General features: G+C 47.1%; 1 protein-coding gene across 1 annotated transcript in view; it reads left to right on the top strand.

Annotated features, from left to right (window-relative positions):
• TRPM8 (transient receptor potential cation channel subfamily M member 8) overlaps positions 1-16866 on the top strand; it is a 2182726-nt gene that overhangs the window by 1713781 nt on the left and 452079 nt on the right. Inside the window, 1 exon segment of the mRNA XM_033944097.1 lies at positions 13513-13604. Within this exon segment, the coding sequence (XP_033799988.1) occupies positions 13513-13604 (92 nt within the window).

Below are 16866 nucleotides of genomic sequence, written 5' to 3'. Positions count from 1 at the left end.
TAAAGTTTAGTTGCCAAGTACTGGACCATTGTTCCAACAAAAGCAGGTCCTTCTCCATAGTGCTGGGCCCGGTTGCTCTGCCCACAACGTTGCATAGTTTAGCATCATCAGCAAACAATGTAATTTTGCCTCTAAGTCCCTGAGTTAGATCCCTAATAAAGATATTAAATAGCATCAGGCCTAAGACCAACCTGATAAGCTTCGTTACCCAGTCAAAGAAGTTTATCAGGTTGGATTGACAAGACCTTCCCTTTGTAAAACCATGCTGATGGGGATCCCTTAATCTTTCATCATCTAGAAATGTGTCCAGTTTGTTCTTGATCAGCTTCTCCATGAGTTTACTCACTATTGACGTGAGACTCACCAGTCTATAATTTTCAGCTTCTGACCTGCATCCCTTTTTGTGGAGTGGGATAACATTGGTGGTTTTCTAGTCCTGTGGAACTTTTCCCTCACTCAGGGAAAGATTGAAGAGCACAGCTAACGGCTCTGCTAGGACATCCCTCAGTTCTCGAAGTACTCTAGGTTGTAGATCGTCTGGGCCCATAGCTTTGTTAACTTTTAATTTCGATAATTCTTGGTAGACTTCGCTCTCAGTAAACTCCATGTCCTGGAATGAGTCTTCCAAATTTCCCTTTGTCTGTAGCTGAGGACCAGATCCTGGTGCTTCGCAGGTGAAGACTGAACAGAAGTAGTTGTTGAGTATTTCTGCCTTATCTGCGTCTGAGTCTGTAAAGTTGCCGTCAGATTTCTTTAAGAACATAAGAACATAGGAACTGCCATCTCTGGATCCATCAAATCCAGCGATCCGCACACGCGGAGTCCCAGCCAGGTGTACACCTGGTGTAATTTTAGTCACCCATATCCCTCTATGCCTCTCGTAAGGAGATGTGAATCTAGTTTGCTTTTAAATCCTAGAACGGTGGATTCCACAATAACCTCTGGGAGAGCATTCCAGGTGTCCACCACTCATGTGAAGCAGAACTTCCTGATATTTGGCCTGGACTTGTCCTCCCTTAGCTTCAGTCCATGTGCTCTTGTCCGTGTCACATTGGACATTGTAAATAATTTTTTTTCCTGTTCTATTTTGTCAATTCCTTTCAGTATTTTGAAAGTCTCGATCATATCCCCTCGCAGTCTCCTTTTCTCAAGGGAGAACAATCCCAGTCTCTTAAGTTGTTCCTCGTATTCCAAGTTCTCCATACCTTTTATTAGCTTTGTTGCTCGTCTCTGCACCCTCTCCAGCAGTTTTATATCCTTCTTTAGGTTGGGAGACCATTGCCAACCCAAAAGGGAGTGCCGAGAACTGAAAATATCTCTTCAGCACATGGAACCTGAGAAACCTGTAATTCAGGAATATAGGAACATGTATGTAAGTCTCTGTAAAGTCCAGTGAGGCTAAATATTCCCCTGGCGCAACTGAGGCAATGAATGAGCGCACAGTTTCCATCTGAAACCTGGGCACCCTTAGTGCTGCATTGACCGACTTCAGATCAGGATTGGTCTCCAGTCATCTGAGTCCTTCTTGGAGTATATGCTGAAGTCCAATTTGGAATCCAGTACCAGCCCCCACTGCTGATACCTACCGTCTGGCGTACCGCCGCTTCAAACACCTCACCCCCGGTCCACCACCACCCCCTGCCGCAACTAAAGAAAAGGGAAAAAGGGTACGCCGCACACAAACCACCGCAGGCTCCAGCTGAATGCGTCGAACACTGCCAATGAGTTACAGATCACGGAAGCAGGGATCACGAAGTTGTAAGTGCACCTGTGCGCTTAGGGTTTTATTATGATAGATAGTCAAGACATTATTTTCACTAAGTCTAGGTGTAGAAATGTCCAAAAGCTTGTTTTCTCATTAGTAAGAGGCACCCAATACCACTTGTGTTCTTCTTCCTATCGCTAACATCCGTAGTTTGGCCTCTCTGACTGTCATTTTAACTTTTCTGGCTTTGGCCAGATAGGTTTCTTTAGCTTCCGGTCGTTGTGATTGTTGTAGTTTACAAAAGCTTTTTTCTTTTGCCTTACTAATTCTGAGATCTCCATGGAGAACCACTGTGGTCTATTTTTTCTGCGTCGTTTGCTCTCAGTTTTGATGTATATGTTGGTTGCTCCTTGCAGGGTAGATTTTAGAGTCGACCATAGTTCCTCTACCTTGTCTGATGTGCTTTGGTTTTGTAACACTTTGTAAACGTAGTCCCCCAAGTCCTGAAAGTTAGTTCCCTTAAAATTTAGGACCCTAGTCGATGTGTTTGGCCTAGTGGATCCCTTCCTGAGTTGGAACCAAACCATGTTGTGGTCGCTGGATGCCAAGGTGTCTCCCACCGATAGCTCTGTGACGTTGTCACCGTTGGTGAGCAGCAAGTCCAAGATTGCCTGGTCCCTAGTGGGTTCCAATACCATCTGCCTGAGGTGTGCTCCTTGCATGAAGGCCAGTAGCCTCTTAATGCCACTGGTTGTAGCGCAAGGTTTGTTCCAGTCCACATCGGGCATATTAAAGTCTCCCACCAGCACTGTATCTCCACGCAGTGTGATGGTCTCTATGTCATCCATTAGTTCATCGTCGGCATCCTCCTTTTGTTTTGGTGGTCTGTATACAACACCAAGATATAGGCATTTGTTATTACCCCTGGCAAGGTTCACCCAGAGGGATTCTCCCGTATATTTGATGTCTGTGATATTAGTTACTTTGATGTCATCTCTAATGTACAGAGCCACTCCTCCACCTGATTTGCCCTCTCTGTCTCGACGGAATAAGTTATAACCTGGTATGACAGTTTCCCATCCATGGTACTCTGAGAACCACATTTCCGATATTGCCACTACATCGAGGTCGGGTTTCTCATTTCTGTTTCGAGTTCCAGTATTTTGTTTCCCAAGCTAAGGGCATTAACACACATGGTTGTCCATTCTATCTTTTTGCATGGAGTGTTTTCTGACTGAGATAGTTTGTCCCCTTCATTCTTGTCTTCACCCCCCTTAATCTTGCCTCCAATTCTGCTTACCCAACTTGAATGAGAGTGGATCCCCTCCCCCGGCTCACCTAGTTTAAAGCCTTCTGTAGTAAGTGAGCCAGGCGTCGTCCCAGGACGTTCTTCCCACTTCCGGTTAGGTGCAGTCTGTCCGGTCCCTGCAGTCCCTGTAGTGCATCTCCATGGTCCAGGAAGCCGAAGTTCATCTCCTTGCACCATCCGCTAAGCCACACATTAGTCCTCTTGATCCGTTCTTCCCTGGCTCTTCCTTTGTCTCTTACCAGTAAGATGGAGGAGAAGACCACCTATGCTTCCAGCTGCTTCAGTTTTTCTCCTAAGGCTTTAAAGTCTTCTTGTATCTTCTCAGGTGAGTTCCTGGCAGTGTCGTTTGTCCCGATGTGGATGAGAAGCATTGGGTAGTGGTCTTGGGGCTTGATTACTTTGGCAGACAGCAGATCTCTCTTGCTTGTAGATCTGGTCTGCATACCGGTCCCTCGGTACCCCTCAGCATGGAGTCCCCAATGACAACCACTCTACGCTTCTTCTTGGGGGGTACTGATTTGTTGCTTCTTGAGTTGGTGCCTTCCACCAGGTTATAAGGTTCCACTCTTGGAAGTCCTTCTGATTATCCTCCTGAGTTCCGCTGGCGGGTCTTTCTTGTAGGAGCTGGAATCTGTTGCTCAGGGTGATCTGTGGAGTTGATGTGAGGTTGTTGTGCTTACTTGAAGGTACCCAAATGGAGGACTGTCTTCTTCGTTTGTTTGCAGAGGTGGCAAGTTGCCAGGTTCCGTTGTCCCGAGTCTCTTCTTGTTTGCTTGCAGAGGTGACTAGTTGCCAGGTTTCATTGTCTCGAGTCTCCTCTTGTACCTCAGCTGTTACTTCCATTGCTGTATGTCTGGTTGGTTCGGATGTCTTGAGAATGGACCTATCTTCGTGCAGTTGTTCGGAGACCTGAGACATTTCTAGGAGGACTCCATCGATGAAAGCCTCGCTCTCCCGGATACTTAGTCGCTGCACTTCTTCCCTCAGACTTGTCAGTTCCTGCAGGATGCCTCCGTCAAATTGTTGCTGGGTGTCTTCTGTCTGTACAGAGACTGAAGTCATCAGGTGGGGCTCAACTTCGGTCTGTACAGAGATCTCCACCTTCCATCAGGGGGGGGGTCCTCTTCAGTCTGCACGGAGACTGCCTTCATCTGGATTTCTTCAGCAGCCGGGAGGTTGGTCTTGATTGTATTCTTGGTGCTTCTCGTCTTCCCTGCCATTCCTAGTTCTGTCTTTTCACTTGGGTTGTCGTTTGTAGTACGGTTGTATTCCGGTTGTAGGTCTGCCCTCCTGCTGGTTGTAGGTCTGCCCTCCTGCCTGTTGTTAGTCTCGGGTTGTTAGTTTGGTAGCTGTGTATTGTTTTGCCTATTTGTGTCGATTAGTCTGCTTTCTGTGTGTTGGTTGGTAGCTGTGTGTCGGTTTGCCTGCTGTTAGTTGCAAGTGAGTTAAGTGTTTGTTTTTTGTTTTTTTTTCTTACCTTGCTGGCCCCTAGGAGCCCTGTCATATGCTATTTGGCTCTTCTTAAGGCTCTTCGCAAAGGCGCTCTTTGCCGCCCACCTTCGCTGCGCGCCGAATGGCTGCGTGCCATTGGCCCCCCTCCTCTTGAGGAGGAGCCCGCTCTCGCCACGACCCCGCTGTTGCCTGCTGCTTCTTCAGTGCCTTGCCTTTTCTTCTAGCGCCTCGCCTGCTCCCCTGCCTCTTTTCTCCCTTCTCCTCGTGAGCAGTGAGCTGTGGTGAGCTGTGATTTGCGCCCATTGGCCCCCCTCCTCTTATGGAATTGAGAGATGTCCTGGCAGAGCCATTAGCTATGCTTTTCAATCTTTTCCTAAACAAGGGAAAATTCCCCTTGGACTGGAAAATTGCTAACATCATTCCGCTCCACAAAAAGGGATGCAGGTCAGAGGCTGAAAATTACAGACCTGGAGATGATGATTAAAAACAGATTGGATATGATTCTGGATGACAAGAGGCCGAGATCCCCACCAGTAGGGATTTACAAAGGGAATGTCTTGTCAATCCAATCTGATAAGCTTCTTTGACTGGGTAACAAAACAACTAGATAGGGGAGAGTCCCTGGATATAGTGTATTTAGACTTCAGTAAAGCCTTCGATAGTGTCCCATACCATAGGTTGTTGAACAAAATGGATACAATGGGACTAGGGGAACATTGACTGCATGGGTTAAAGACTGGCTCAGTGACAGACTTCAAAGAGTGGTAGTAAATTGTACTCCCTCAGAAATGTCGGAAGTGACCAGTTGAGTGCCGCAGGGCTTGGTCTTGGGTCCGATATTATTTAATATCTTTGTACAAGACCTGCCCCAAGGACTTCGAGGTAAGATTACATTATTTGCCAATGACGCTACGCTATGCAACATAGTGGACAGCGCAACCGTGCCCGACACTATGAGACAGGACCTACTTTTACTGGAAAAATGGTCAAATACTTGCCAACTGAGTTTTAACGCCAAAAAGTGTAAGGTTATGCACCTTGGTAGCGGTAACCCCTGCAAAACATACACCCTGAATGGTGAAACCTTAACAAGAACTGTCACAGAACGGGACCTGGGTATAATCATTAGTGAAGAAATGAAGACTACCAATCAGATATATTTATATGAAGACTACCAATCAATATATTTATTAACGACCTGGAGGCAGGAACAAATTGTGAGGTTATTAAATTTGCGGATGACACCAACTCTGCAGCAGGGTTAGAACCATGGAAGACTGCAAAAACCTGCAAAGGGACCAAACAAGGCTGGAAGAGTGGGCAAAAATGAGCTTTAACATAGAGAAATGCAAGGTCATGCATTTCAGCTATAAAATGGGGAGATCATTGCTAGGGGTAAGTAACCTTGAAATAGACCTGGGGGTGATGGTGGACACAACATTGAACAACAGCACAGTGTGTGACAGCCTCAAAGAAAGTGAACAGAATGTTGAGTATCATTAAAAAGGGTATCACGACCAGGACGAAGGAAGTCATCCTGCCACTGTATCGTGCAATGCAGACTAGATCCTTTCCCATCCTACCTTTACGAAAACATTCCTGCGCAGGCCATCTCCTCCCTTACCAGCCTTATAAACAAAGCATTACTATCGGGCCTGTTCTCCACAGAAATGGGACACATTGCCTTATCCCCTCTTCTGAAAAAAGCCGATCTCGACCCTACCTTACCATCGAACTACCGCAGCATAGCAAATATCCCTCTTCTAACTAAACTAACTACTCAGCTCTCCTCTTACCTAGAGAGATTCTCCATTCTCCAACACTACCAATACGGATTCAGACCCAACTTCAGCACCGAGTTCCTCCTAGTTTCCCTAATTTCAAAGGTGCAACAACTATACTCCCGAAACAAATTCACTGTTCTGCTACAATTCGATCTCTCCGCGGCTTTCGACGTCGTCCACCATGACATACTAATCTACCAACTTTCTGAGATAGGAATAGACTCCATCGTCCTAAAATGGTTCTCAAGCTTCCTTCGCTCTTGTTCCTACATTGTCAATACAAATGGTTCCAGGTCCGCTCCGTGGACTCCATCTTGCGGTGTCCCACAGGGTTCTCCCCTGTCCCCTATTCTCTTCAACATTTATATGACCTCCCTGAAGCTCCTCAAACTTTACCCCCTGGAAACAATCTACACATACGCTGACGACATCCTTATCCTCCTTGAAACAGACCAGAACCTCACAAACCTCCATGAGAACATTACATCATGCATAATGAGAACATTACATCATGCAAGTCTGGTCCCTCTTGGTACAGATGAAATTAAATGAATCAAAAACAAAATTACTCTGGCTCGGCCCAAAATTAGAATACCTGCCCACCCTCTTCACACTACCCACAGGCTCCGCTCTGCACCTTGAGTTCTCTAGCAAGGTCCTCGGCATCATTATTGACTCTTCTCTCTCCCTCAACGATCACCTCAATTCCTTGGCAAAATCATGCTTTTTCAGCCTCCACATGCTGAGGAAAGTAAGATCCTACTGTCGCCAAAAACATTTCGCCGTCCTTGTCCAATCCATCATCCTCTCTAAACTCGACTATTGTAATGCCATTTATTTATGCCTAACAAAAAAAGTCTTCAAAGACTCCAGCTTATCCAGAATACTGCAGCCAAGCTGATCTTTGCAAAATGCAAATTTGACCATGTCTCCCCACTCCTAACCAACCTTCACTGGCTCCCAGTGATTCCCAGAATTCATTTCAAATGCTCCTGCCTGGCTTTCAAGATCATTCAAGATCCTCCCTCCCCTAATCCCGCTATCCTTTAACGCCTCGAGGCCTGCTACCACCAGATCCGCTCACAAACATAAACTATCCTTCCCCTCTCTACACGGTATTCTCTACGCAGGCAAACTGGGAAAATTCCTTCCCTTCAAAATCACGGGCCTTTGGAACGATCTCACTACCCCGCTGCGGAACCTGGGCTCCCTCCAATTATTCCACAAACAACTGAAAACCTGGCTTTTCTCTAACATATAACTTTATTTCCCTGCTTATATTCCCTCTATTTATATGCTCCAGTAAATCTCTCTCCTTTCTCTTCTTATATTTTTAAGCTTTGTAAACCGTGCCGAGCTCCACTTCCATGAAGAAGATGCGGTATATAAACTTAAGGCTTAGTTTAGTTTAGTTTAGTTTAGTGCGCCCACATCTGGAGTACTGTGTCCAGTACTGGTCGCCGTACCTCAAGAAGGACATGGCAGTACTTGAAGGAGTCCAGAGAAGAGTGACTAAACTGATAAAAGGTATGGAAAACTTTTCATACGCTGACAGGTTGAAAATGCTGGGGCTATTCTCCCTGGAGAAGCAGAGACTTAGAGGAGACATGATAGAAACCTTCAAAATCCTGAAGGGCATAGAGAAGGTAGACAGGGACAGATTCTTCAGACTGTGGGGAACTACAAGTACAAGGGAGCACTCGGAGAAATTGAAAGGGGACAGGTTTAGAACAAACGCTAGGAAGTTCTTTTTTACCCAGAGGGTGGTGGACAAATGGAATGCACTTCCGGAGGTTGTGATAAGCCAGAGCACACTACAGGGGTTCAAGGAAGGTTTAGATAGGTTCCTAAAGGCTAGGGGGATTGAGGGGTACAGATAGAGTAGAGATAGGTTATAGGAATAGTCAGGGACCACTTCACAGGCCATAGGCCTGATGGGCTGCCGCGGGAGCGGACCGCTGGGCGCGATGGACCTCTGGTCTGACCCAGTGGAGGCAACTTCTTATGTTCTTATCTTAGATGGAGAAAGCTTCAACCAAGGCTAGACAGATGCTGGGTTGCATCCGAAAAAGTTTTGTCAGCTGAAAGCCTGAAGTTATAATGCCGTTGTACAGGTCCATGGTGAGACCTCATCTGGAGTACTGTGTTCAGTATTGGAAGCCACATTATCAAAAGGATGTGAAGAGAATGGAATTGATTCAGTGAATGGCCGCTAAGATGGTCTCAGGACTCAAGGATCTCCCATATGAAGAATGTCTAAGCAGACTGCAGTTATATTCTCTCGAGGAACGCAGAGAGAAGGGAGACATGATAGAGACATTCAAATATCTTACAGGCTGTGCTGAGATGGAGGAAGATATCTTTTTCCTTACAGGTCCCACAGCAACAAGAGGACATTTGCTCAAACTCAAGGGTGGGAGACTTCATGGCGACATCAGGAAGTACTTCTTCTCCGAAAGGGTGGTTGATCGATGGAATGGTCTTCCACGTCAGGTAGTTGAAGCTAGCAATGTGCTTGACTTCAAGAAACGATGGGATAAACAAGTGGGTTCACTCCGGGGAAATGCTTAGGGGAGGGTTCTTTGACTAGGCAGACTTGTTGGACAGTTGGCCCTTTTCTGCTGTCATACTCTATGTATTCTATTTATCATCTTTATAGCACCATGGCTTTGCGGTATATAAATAAATTGTTATATCAACCTTGGTTTCCTCTCCTTCTACAACTCAGCGTATGGGAATCCATCACATTGCAACTTTCCAACACTGCTCACACAGAATGAGGGTTCTCTCCATCTAGAGCAGGGGTGTCTAAGCAGCCCTCGAGGGCCGTAATCCTGCCGGGTTTTCAGGATTTCCCCAATGAATATGCATGAGATCTATTTGCATGCACTGGTTTCATTGTATGCTAATAGATCTCATGCATATTCATTGGGGAAATCCGGAAAACCCGACTGGATTGCGGCCCTCGAGGACCGACTTTGACACCTGTGAGCTAGAGAATGACATAGTGACTGCTAGCCGCAGGTAACCACCCTAAACGGAGACAAAAAAGCCTGGTCGCGGCAGGTACGGGGACAAGGCCATTCACCACCCCATGGAGCAGTGAATGGCCTCGTCCCCACAGTTAATTGAGGGAACGCATACAAAATATCTGATATTGCGGTTCCACAGCCCCCTCCCTCCTTCCTCCCAACTGTGGTCTGGGCATCAACCTCCCTCTTCCCTGCGTCTGCGCTGCTTCATCTTCCGGCGGTCCCACCCTTTCTCTGACGTCAGGGCTCACAGAAGGGCCGGGACCGCCAAGAGGAAGCAGCAGGACACCGGTAGGAGCTTCTACGTGATGAGGGGGGGGGTCGGGAGGCTGTGGGGGAGCGAGCGGTCCTTCAGGGTGGGGGTGCGAGCGGTCCTGCGGAGGGGGGTGAATCGGACATCGGGGGGGCATCAGGCTTTCAGGGTGGGGACAGGACTTCAAGGGGGAGAGGAGAGTTGGGGCGGGGGAAAGGAGAGTCAGGGTGGCCAGAGGAGAGTCGGGGCGGGCGAAAGGAGAGTCGGGCGGCGACGGGAGAGTCGGGGCAGCATGCGCGGTATACGGGTGCGCGCGGTATATAAATTTTTTTTTTACATATTGTAGCCCACTGTAGCCCAGGACAGGGCTCAATAGCACTCCCAGTGGATACCACAAAATAGCACACTGACGTGTGACCCAAAATGGAGTCACCCTGCAGGACTGGACTTTAAACAGGAACAAAAATCACAAAGCTACAACAATTGTAGTTCATAGGAAAATCATTCCATTTTATTCCTTCCTTCACAAAGGTAAGTAGATCATTAATGTAGCAGAAAAATTGTCAGAACTTCAAACAGCCTCAAAACAAAAATACCAAAAGAAGCAAGCAACTAAAACAGCACAAAATAAAGTTCAAGGCTTGCTCTCAGCATTAACTTAGTCTCAGCTGTGCCTGAGGATTCAGTTCTCCACAGAGCTAGTACTGACTGCTCCCAAGCAGGCAGTTTCAAAAAGCACAAATACAGTTCATGGCACTTGTTCCATAGCTCTAGTGCCCAAAGTTCTAATAAAGCCTCTGGCCAGTTCAGAGCACTGCCAGGAAAGGAGAGTGTCAGTTTTGCAAACGAAAGGCCTCAATACAGGCTTTCAAAATTCCCACCCAGGATGATAGCAAAACCTCTCCCAAACAATACACACTCCCAGCTTATCAAATCAAAAATAGTCCCAAACAGTCCAGAGCAAAAATCACCACTTACTATTTGCTGGTAGAGACCCAGTCTACCTGCATGGCTTCAGCAAAATCAGGAGCGTACGCTGACAGACTTTCCTCACACTCCATGGGCTGTTCTCCTGGAAATAGCAGCTCCTCAGCTTGTCCATGGGAATAGGGCAGTTGCTCCTGCTTGGCCCCGGGGACTCCCTAGGGAGAAAAGGTTTAAACCTTCTCCCTAGCTGACCTCCCTGTCTGTTCTCAACTGCAGGTTTAAATACTTTGGGGCAACGCCCTACTCTAGTTGAGTCAGCAGAGTAGCTGGGACCTCTTGGGCTCCCCCGGTGGTGGCTCGGGGATGAATCACCCAATTCTTCGTCAGATAAATCAGGCTCCCTCTGGTGGTCACCGGATAAACTATCAGTCTCAGGATTTACATGCACCTTCCTGATTCCACCTCGGGTTTTCATTTTTACTTTTTTTCCTGAACTAACAGGGACCCTGGCAGGCATCGTGTCTGCCTGGTCACAATATATGTGGATTTCCTGCGCGCTATACCCGTGTGCGCGTTTTACACGGGTGCGCGTTATCTTTGTGAAAATACGGTAAAAATCACCAGCGAAGGTAAGGGGAATGAAGGGAGGGAGGGAAATGCTCAGACTGCGGTGAGCGAGGGGGAGGGATGGGGCTGCTGGACTGTGCAAAGGGTGCTGAAGGGAAGTGGAGAGAGGGGTAGTGAGAGGAACAGAAGCTGAAAGGAAATGGGGAAGAGAGAGTGGTGAGAATACATTGAAGGAAAGTTGGTAGGAGAGAGAGGGGAGGGGAGAAGATGCTGAAGGAAAGTGGGTAGGAGAGAGTGGAACAGACACTGAAGGGACCTGGATGGAAGGAGGGGATAAAGAAATAAAGGCACATGCTGGATTGGGGAGACAGATATCAGATCTAAGGGGAGAGAGATGCTTAAAACCACCTGGGGAAGGGAAAGAAAGATAGAAGGGAAGAAGACAGATATGCCAGACTATGGGGGGTGGAGGGAATAAGATGGGTGCAGGACCAATGGGGGGGTGGAGGGAGTGATGGAAGGGAGAGGTACAATAACAGAGCATATGGAATAGGCAGAGAGAAGGCAGACAGTGGATGGAAAGAATTGAATGAGGAGAAGATGAGGAAAGCAGAAACCAGACAACAAAGGTAGAAAAAAAAATTATATTTCTTTTCTTTTTTTGCTTTAGGATAAAGTAGTATATTAGTTGTGTTGATAAACATTTATAAACAAAGCCCTGCCAGCTGAAGATCTCTTTCTCTAGTTCAGCAGCCAGAACTTTGATTTATAAAATGACAATTGTACAAAATAGTTTCTTTTCATAATTTAATAAAATAACATCAGTTTAAAACTATGGTTTGCGGGGACAGGAACAAGGATGAGCTTTCAGGGACGGGGCGGAGAAGGGGACAAATTTTTTCATTGTGTCATTCTCTATTTCCATCCCAATCTCCATTCATTAGCACTCACAACATGGTATCTATCTCCCAATTGTTAGATACATTTGCACTATCTGCTTCAGTGTCAGCCATCATTAAAGTTTCTAGAAAACCTTCCATACAACACTGCTATCATTTCAAGTGGATTCACTTCACAGTATAGTATAATCTCCATTCACTGGACCTAAGCACTTGTCCTGGCTCATCTGTTCTGGACTATCTTCTGTACCTTTCCAACTCAGGCCTCAAGCTAAGCTCAGTTAGATTTCATCTCAGTGCTCAGTGTTCTCAGCCCTTTCAAGCACTACTATTTTTTATGTTATCCAAGAATAGCAGGCAGATATTCTCACAACCTTTTTACCTTACCTAGATGGCTTCTTAGTTTGTTTGTTTTTTACTAAACTGATAGTCCCGCTAGCCAACATCAGACAGGAAGGCATCGATGCATATGTGGTATGGGCAGTCTTGAGACTCTGAATAATTTTTTAAAGTGCAAGTAACTTTTGCACTGTCTGTACCAGGCTCCAAGGATGATGGCACCCACATGTGAGTATATCTGCCTCAGATAACTCCTGTTACAGGTAAGTAACTGTGCTTTATTTGTTCACTTGTTATGTACACCTCCTTGAAGCCTTTTAAGTTATTTGAGTGGTATATCAAACATAATAGATTAAAGACTAAGGCCACAGTCATAGCTGTTTTAACTTAACCTAACTTAAACCTAGACCCAGCTCTACAGGATCAGGACTTTCTCTGGTTCTAAGATAAAGTTTTTCCTACCTTAGTCAGTCCTCTGATAACTTATACCATTGGAATGTTGTTACTCTTTGGGTTTTTACCAGGTACTAATGACCTGGATTGGCTACCGTGAGGATGGGCTTCTGGGCTAGAGGCTATTCTTATGTTCCCAAACCTTGATCCTGGAGGCACCTCAGCCAGTCAGGTTTTCAAGATATCCACAAGAAAGATTCATGAGAAATATTTGCATGCAATGTGCCTCCACTGCTTACAAATCTCTCTCATGAATATTCATTGTGACTGTCTTAAAAATCTGACTGGCTAAGGTGCCTCCAGGACCAGGTTTGGGAACCACTGCCTTACAAATTGGTAGTGGAAGCATAAGCTGCTGCTGTCTTCCCTGGGCTTTTCTGGCCTATCTGTGTTCTGGAGTTTTGTCTCCTTGCTCTGGCTTGACTGAACCATGTCCTCCCTGAGGAGTCCTCAAGAGCTAGGTTTCTTAATGTGGCCTTAATGAGCAGTTTCCTATACACTCCATTATATTGCTTTGAATGAAGTACAAATGTATGCGAAAAAATAATAAGCATGGAGCTTTCAAAATGAAAGACATCTCCTGGCTACATTTTCTCTCTCAGCTTCCCTTGCTCTTGTCTGCACACTGTTTAGTATTTGAGTAAAAGTATGCATATTGGGAAAAGAATGTATACTTTTATCCATAGTGAGAGAGCAACTTTAAAATGTACCCTCCCCATCTGTGCATTGATATTAAGAATTTTTCATAGGCACAAATTTTTAGGTTATACATATTTCTCTCTTTTCTTCTAGTTATATATGAGTGGTGTGAAGTATTTCATGGACTTGTGGAATATTATGGACATGTTGGCCATCCTGTGTTTCATAGTAGGGATTGTGTTCAGGTAAATAAAGCTTTAGATGACAAAGGTTCTATATTTGTATATATGTATTTGTTAATATGTATATCTCTTTATGTATTCTTTTAGTTAATTTGTCCCCTGAGGAAGGTGATGTCTGTCGCCAAAACTTGGATCCTAGTTGGGACTTTGTTTTATTTTTTAAATGTTTTATTTTTAATAAAAGATTTGTGACCACACGTTGGTTTTGACATCTCCAATGCCTCTTTCTGTTGTTTGCTCCATTGTATTTCGAGCCCACTCTTCTTCCCTTTTCCCCTAAAGGTTCTAAGTTCCCATCTATTATTTTTTTCATGCTTTCTCTTGATGATCCCATCATAAATTTCTCTTTCATATACATCTATTTATGTAGCTCTCATCTAGTCCCATCCATCTAGGGTCGGATACACTAAAAATGGTTATTAAGACCATGTGGGTCACTGTGGGCCGTATTTTTGTCCAGTTTCCCAAAAGTGATTGATTCTCAAATGGCTTTCCATGCAAATGAGCTTGTCGGGTCTGCCTTCATCCCACCCCACTAGTCATTGGAAAATCGGCTGGCACATGCACAGAGCTGGTAGGGGAATCCTGATCAGCTGGCCTGCAGGGAAAGCCACGAAGCAGCCTCCTGCCACTTAGCTGTTTGGGGCAGATAGCCTTTTTCTTCTTTTTAGCAGGCACAGATATTATGCGTATGTCACCCATGCACAATATCTGTCCCCATAAAAAAGTCATAATGCCCCTTGATGACAACTGCAGACCCCTGATGACAAAAGCACTCCCTGATGACAACCACTGAACCCCCCAATGACAGTGGCACCCCCTGATGACAACCACAGATCCCTGATTACAGCTGTTGAACCTCTCCGATGGCAATGGCCCCCGAAAGATAAGAGAAACAGAAGGGATGCCCATTCCCTCCTGCTTCGATAACTCTAATGCATTTGGGCCACCGGGACCACACCCCTACCCAGCATACCCCAACATGAAAGCCCCCTCCCATGAGTATCCAAAAGAAGGCCCTGGTGGTCAAGTGAGCAGAGTGGAGCCAGCTCAGAACCCTAACAGCTCAAGCACACATCCTCTCCGCCCTCTGTACCTATTTTAGAAGAACAGCAGGAGGGATGTCCACTCCCTCCTGCCAACAGACCTGCTTCTTCAAAATGGCAGGCCTTCCCCTTCCTGGGGCATCCTGGTATGTACTGGGAGGGGCCTAAGGTTCTAATTGGCCAAGACATAAGGCTCCTCCCATAGGAGGAGTGTTAGGCACCCAGGCCAATCAGGGTCTTGGCCCCCTTCCCGGTGTATCCTAGTATACACTGGAAGGGGCCTAAGACTGATTAGCCTGGATACCTTTAGCTCTTTCTTTTGGGTACTCGTGGAAAGGGGGTTTTTGTGTCAGGGGGTGGGGGTTCAGGGTGATCTCGGTGACCCGGTGGTCCAGATGCACTACGGTTGCCAAGGCAAGAGGGGTATCCCTCCTGTCTCTTATTTTTCAGGGACAGTTGCCATCAGGAGGCGTGGTCATCATCATCATCATCAGGGGGGATTGTTGGCGGTCATCAGGGGTTGTTGCTGTCATTGGGGGCCTGCAGTTGTCATTGGGAGGGTTCAGTGGCTGTCATCAGGTGGTACCACTGTCTGGGGGCCCGTGGTTGTCATTGGGGGAGTTCAGTGGCTGTTATCAGGAGGTAGCACTGTCACTGGGGGTCCGTGGTTGTTATCGGGGGGGCTCAACTTTTTTGTCAATGGGGCAGGTATTGTGCATGTGCAAGTATTCTGATCTGTCTTTATTTTAACTATGAATGCCTCCACTATCTTTTTTTTTTTTTTTTAAGTTTACTATTGTAAATCGCCTAGGTAACCTTTGATAGACCATATATCAATCAAATATGTAATAAACTTGGAAACTTACACACACACAACATCTGAAGACTTTCTTAAGAAATTAGACTCCATAGGTGACCCTTGAGGGGAGGAATGCTGGCCTAGTACCTAACCCTCAGTAAGCCTGATTCTAAGAGAAAGGTTGTAGAGGCTCAGCATTAAAGCTAGTTTTCACAGTAACCTGTGAACTGCATATATAATTTGCATATATTTGCTTGAGGAGCTGTTAAAAGGCTTCTTTGGATCTGTTTAGGACCTTTTTGAGACTTTGGGGATTAGTAAGTGGAAGAGAGGCCTGGAAAACTGTTGAATCAGGCCAAGCACTCTATTCTTCACAGGGGTATGTGAATCCTCTCACCTTAACCTAGAAGCATTCCTTGAGAAGAGACCTCTGGCTGATTTCAGCTTCTTAGGGCTAGATTCACTAAGGGCATGTGATTCATGAATTGCTCTCATGAAAATGAGGTGGATTGGAATCACACCCCCAACCAACTGCCAGGATCGCTCTCTAGCGATCCCGATGCATGCGCAGACCATCTGCAGATGGTCTGTGCATGTGTTGGCAGGGCAGGATAAACCATGGGCTTGCAGGTAAGGGCAGGAGAGTTGGTGTGACAGCAGGGCAACGAATCGGGGTGGCAGGCAGCAGTGGCGTACCAAAGGGGGGGCGGGAGGGGCGGTCTGTCCCGGGTGCCAGCCCTGAGAGGGTGCTCCTGGCCTTGCCATTCATTCCCCCCCCCATCCCCGAAGGACCGCTCGCCCCACTGACCTTCCTGCACCACCTGTGAAGCAGCCCGCAGCAGGATCGTGACGTCAGTGATCCCTGAGCTGCTTGGGCGCTGCTTCCTGCGCCACAGTCCCGCCCCTCCTCTGACGTCTGTAGGCCTCCTCTGTAGGCCTTCAAGGGGGGGACAGGCCTACAAGGGGGGGACAGGCCTACAAGGGGGGGGACAGGCCTTCAAGGGGGGTGCAGGCCTTCGGGGGTGGTGCAGGCCTTCGGGGGGGTGCAGGCCTTCGGGGGGTGCAGGCCTTCGGGGGGGATGCAGACCTTCAAGGGGGTGCAGGCCTTCAAGGGGGGGGACAGGCCTTCAAGGGGGGGACAGGCAGGCAGGCCTACAAGGGGGGGACAGGCCTACAAGGGGGAGACAGACCTTCAAGGGGGGGACAGGCCTTCAGGAGGGTGCAGGCTTTTGGGGGGGTGCAGTCCTTCAAGGGGGGGACAGGCCTTCAAGGGGGGGACAGGCAGGCAGGCCTTCAAGGGGGGGAGAGGCCTACATGGGGGGACAGGCCTTCATGGGGGGGACAGGCCTTCTGGGGGTGCAGGCCTTCAGGGGGGTGCAGACCTTCAAGGGGGTGCAGGCAGGCAGGTCTACAAGGGGGG

Source organism: Geotrypetes seraphini, chromosome 5 (assembly GCF_902459505.1).
Source record: "Geotrypetes seraphini chromosome 5, aGeoSer1.1, whole genome shotgun sequence".
Lineage (NCBI taxonomy): Eukaryota > Metazoa > Chordata > Amphibia > Gymnophiona > Dermophiidae > Geotrypetes > Geotrypetes seraphini.
The sequence above is the reverse complement of the archived record's forward strand: the minus strand, read 5'-3'. Positions and strand labels throughout refer to the sequence as shown.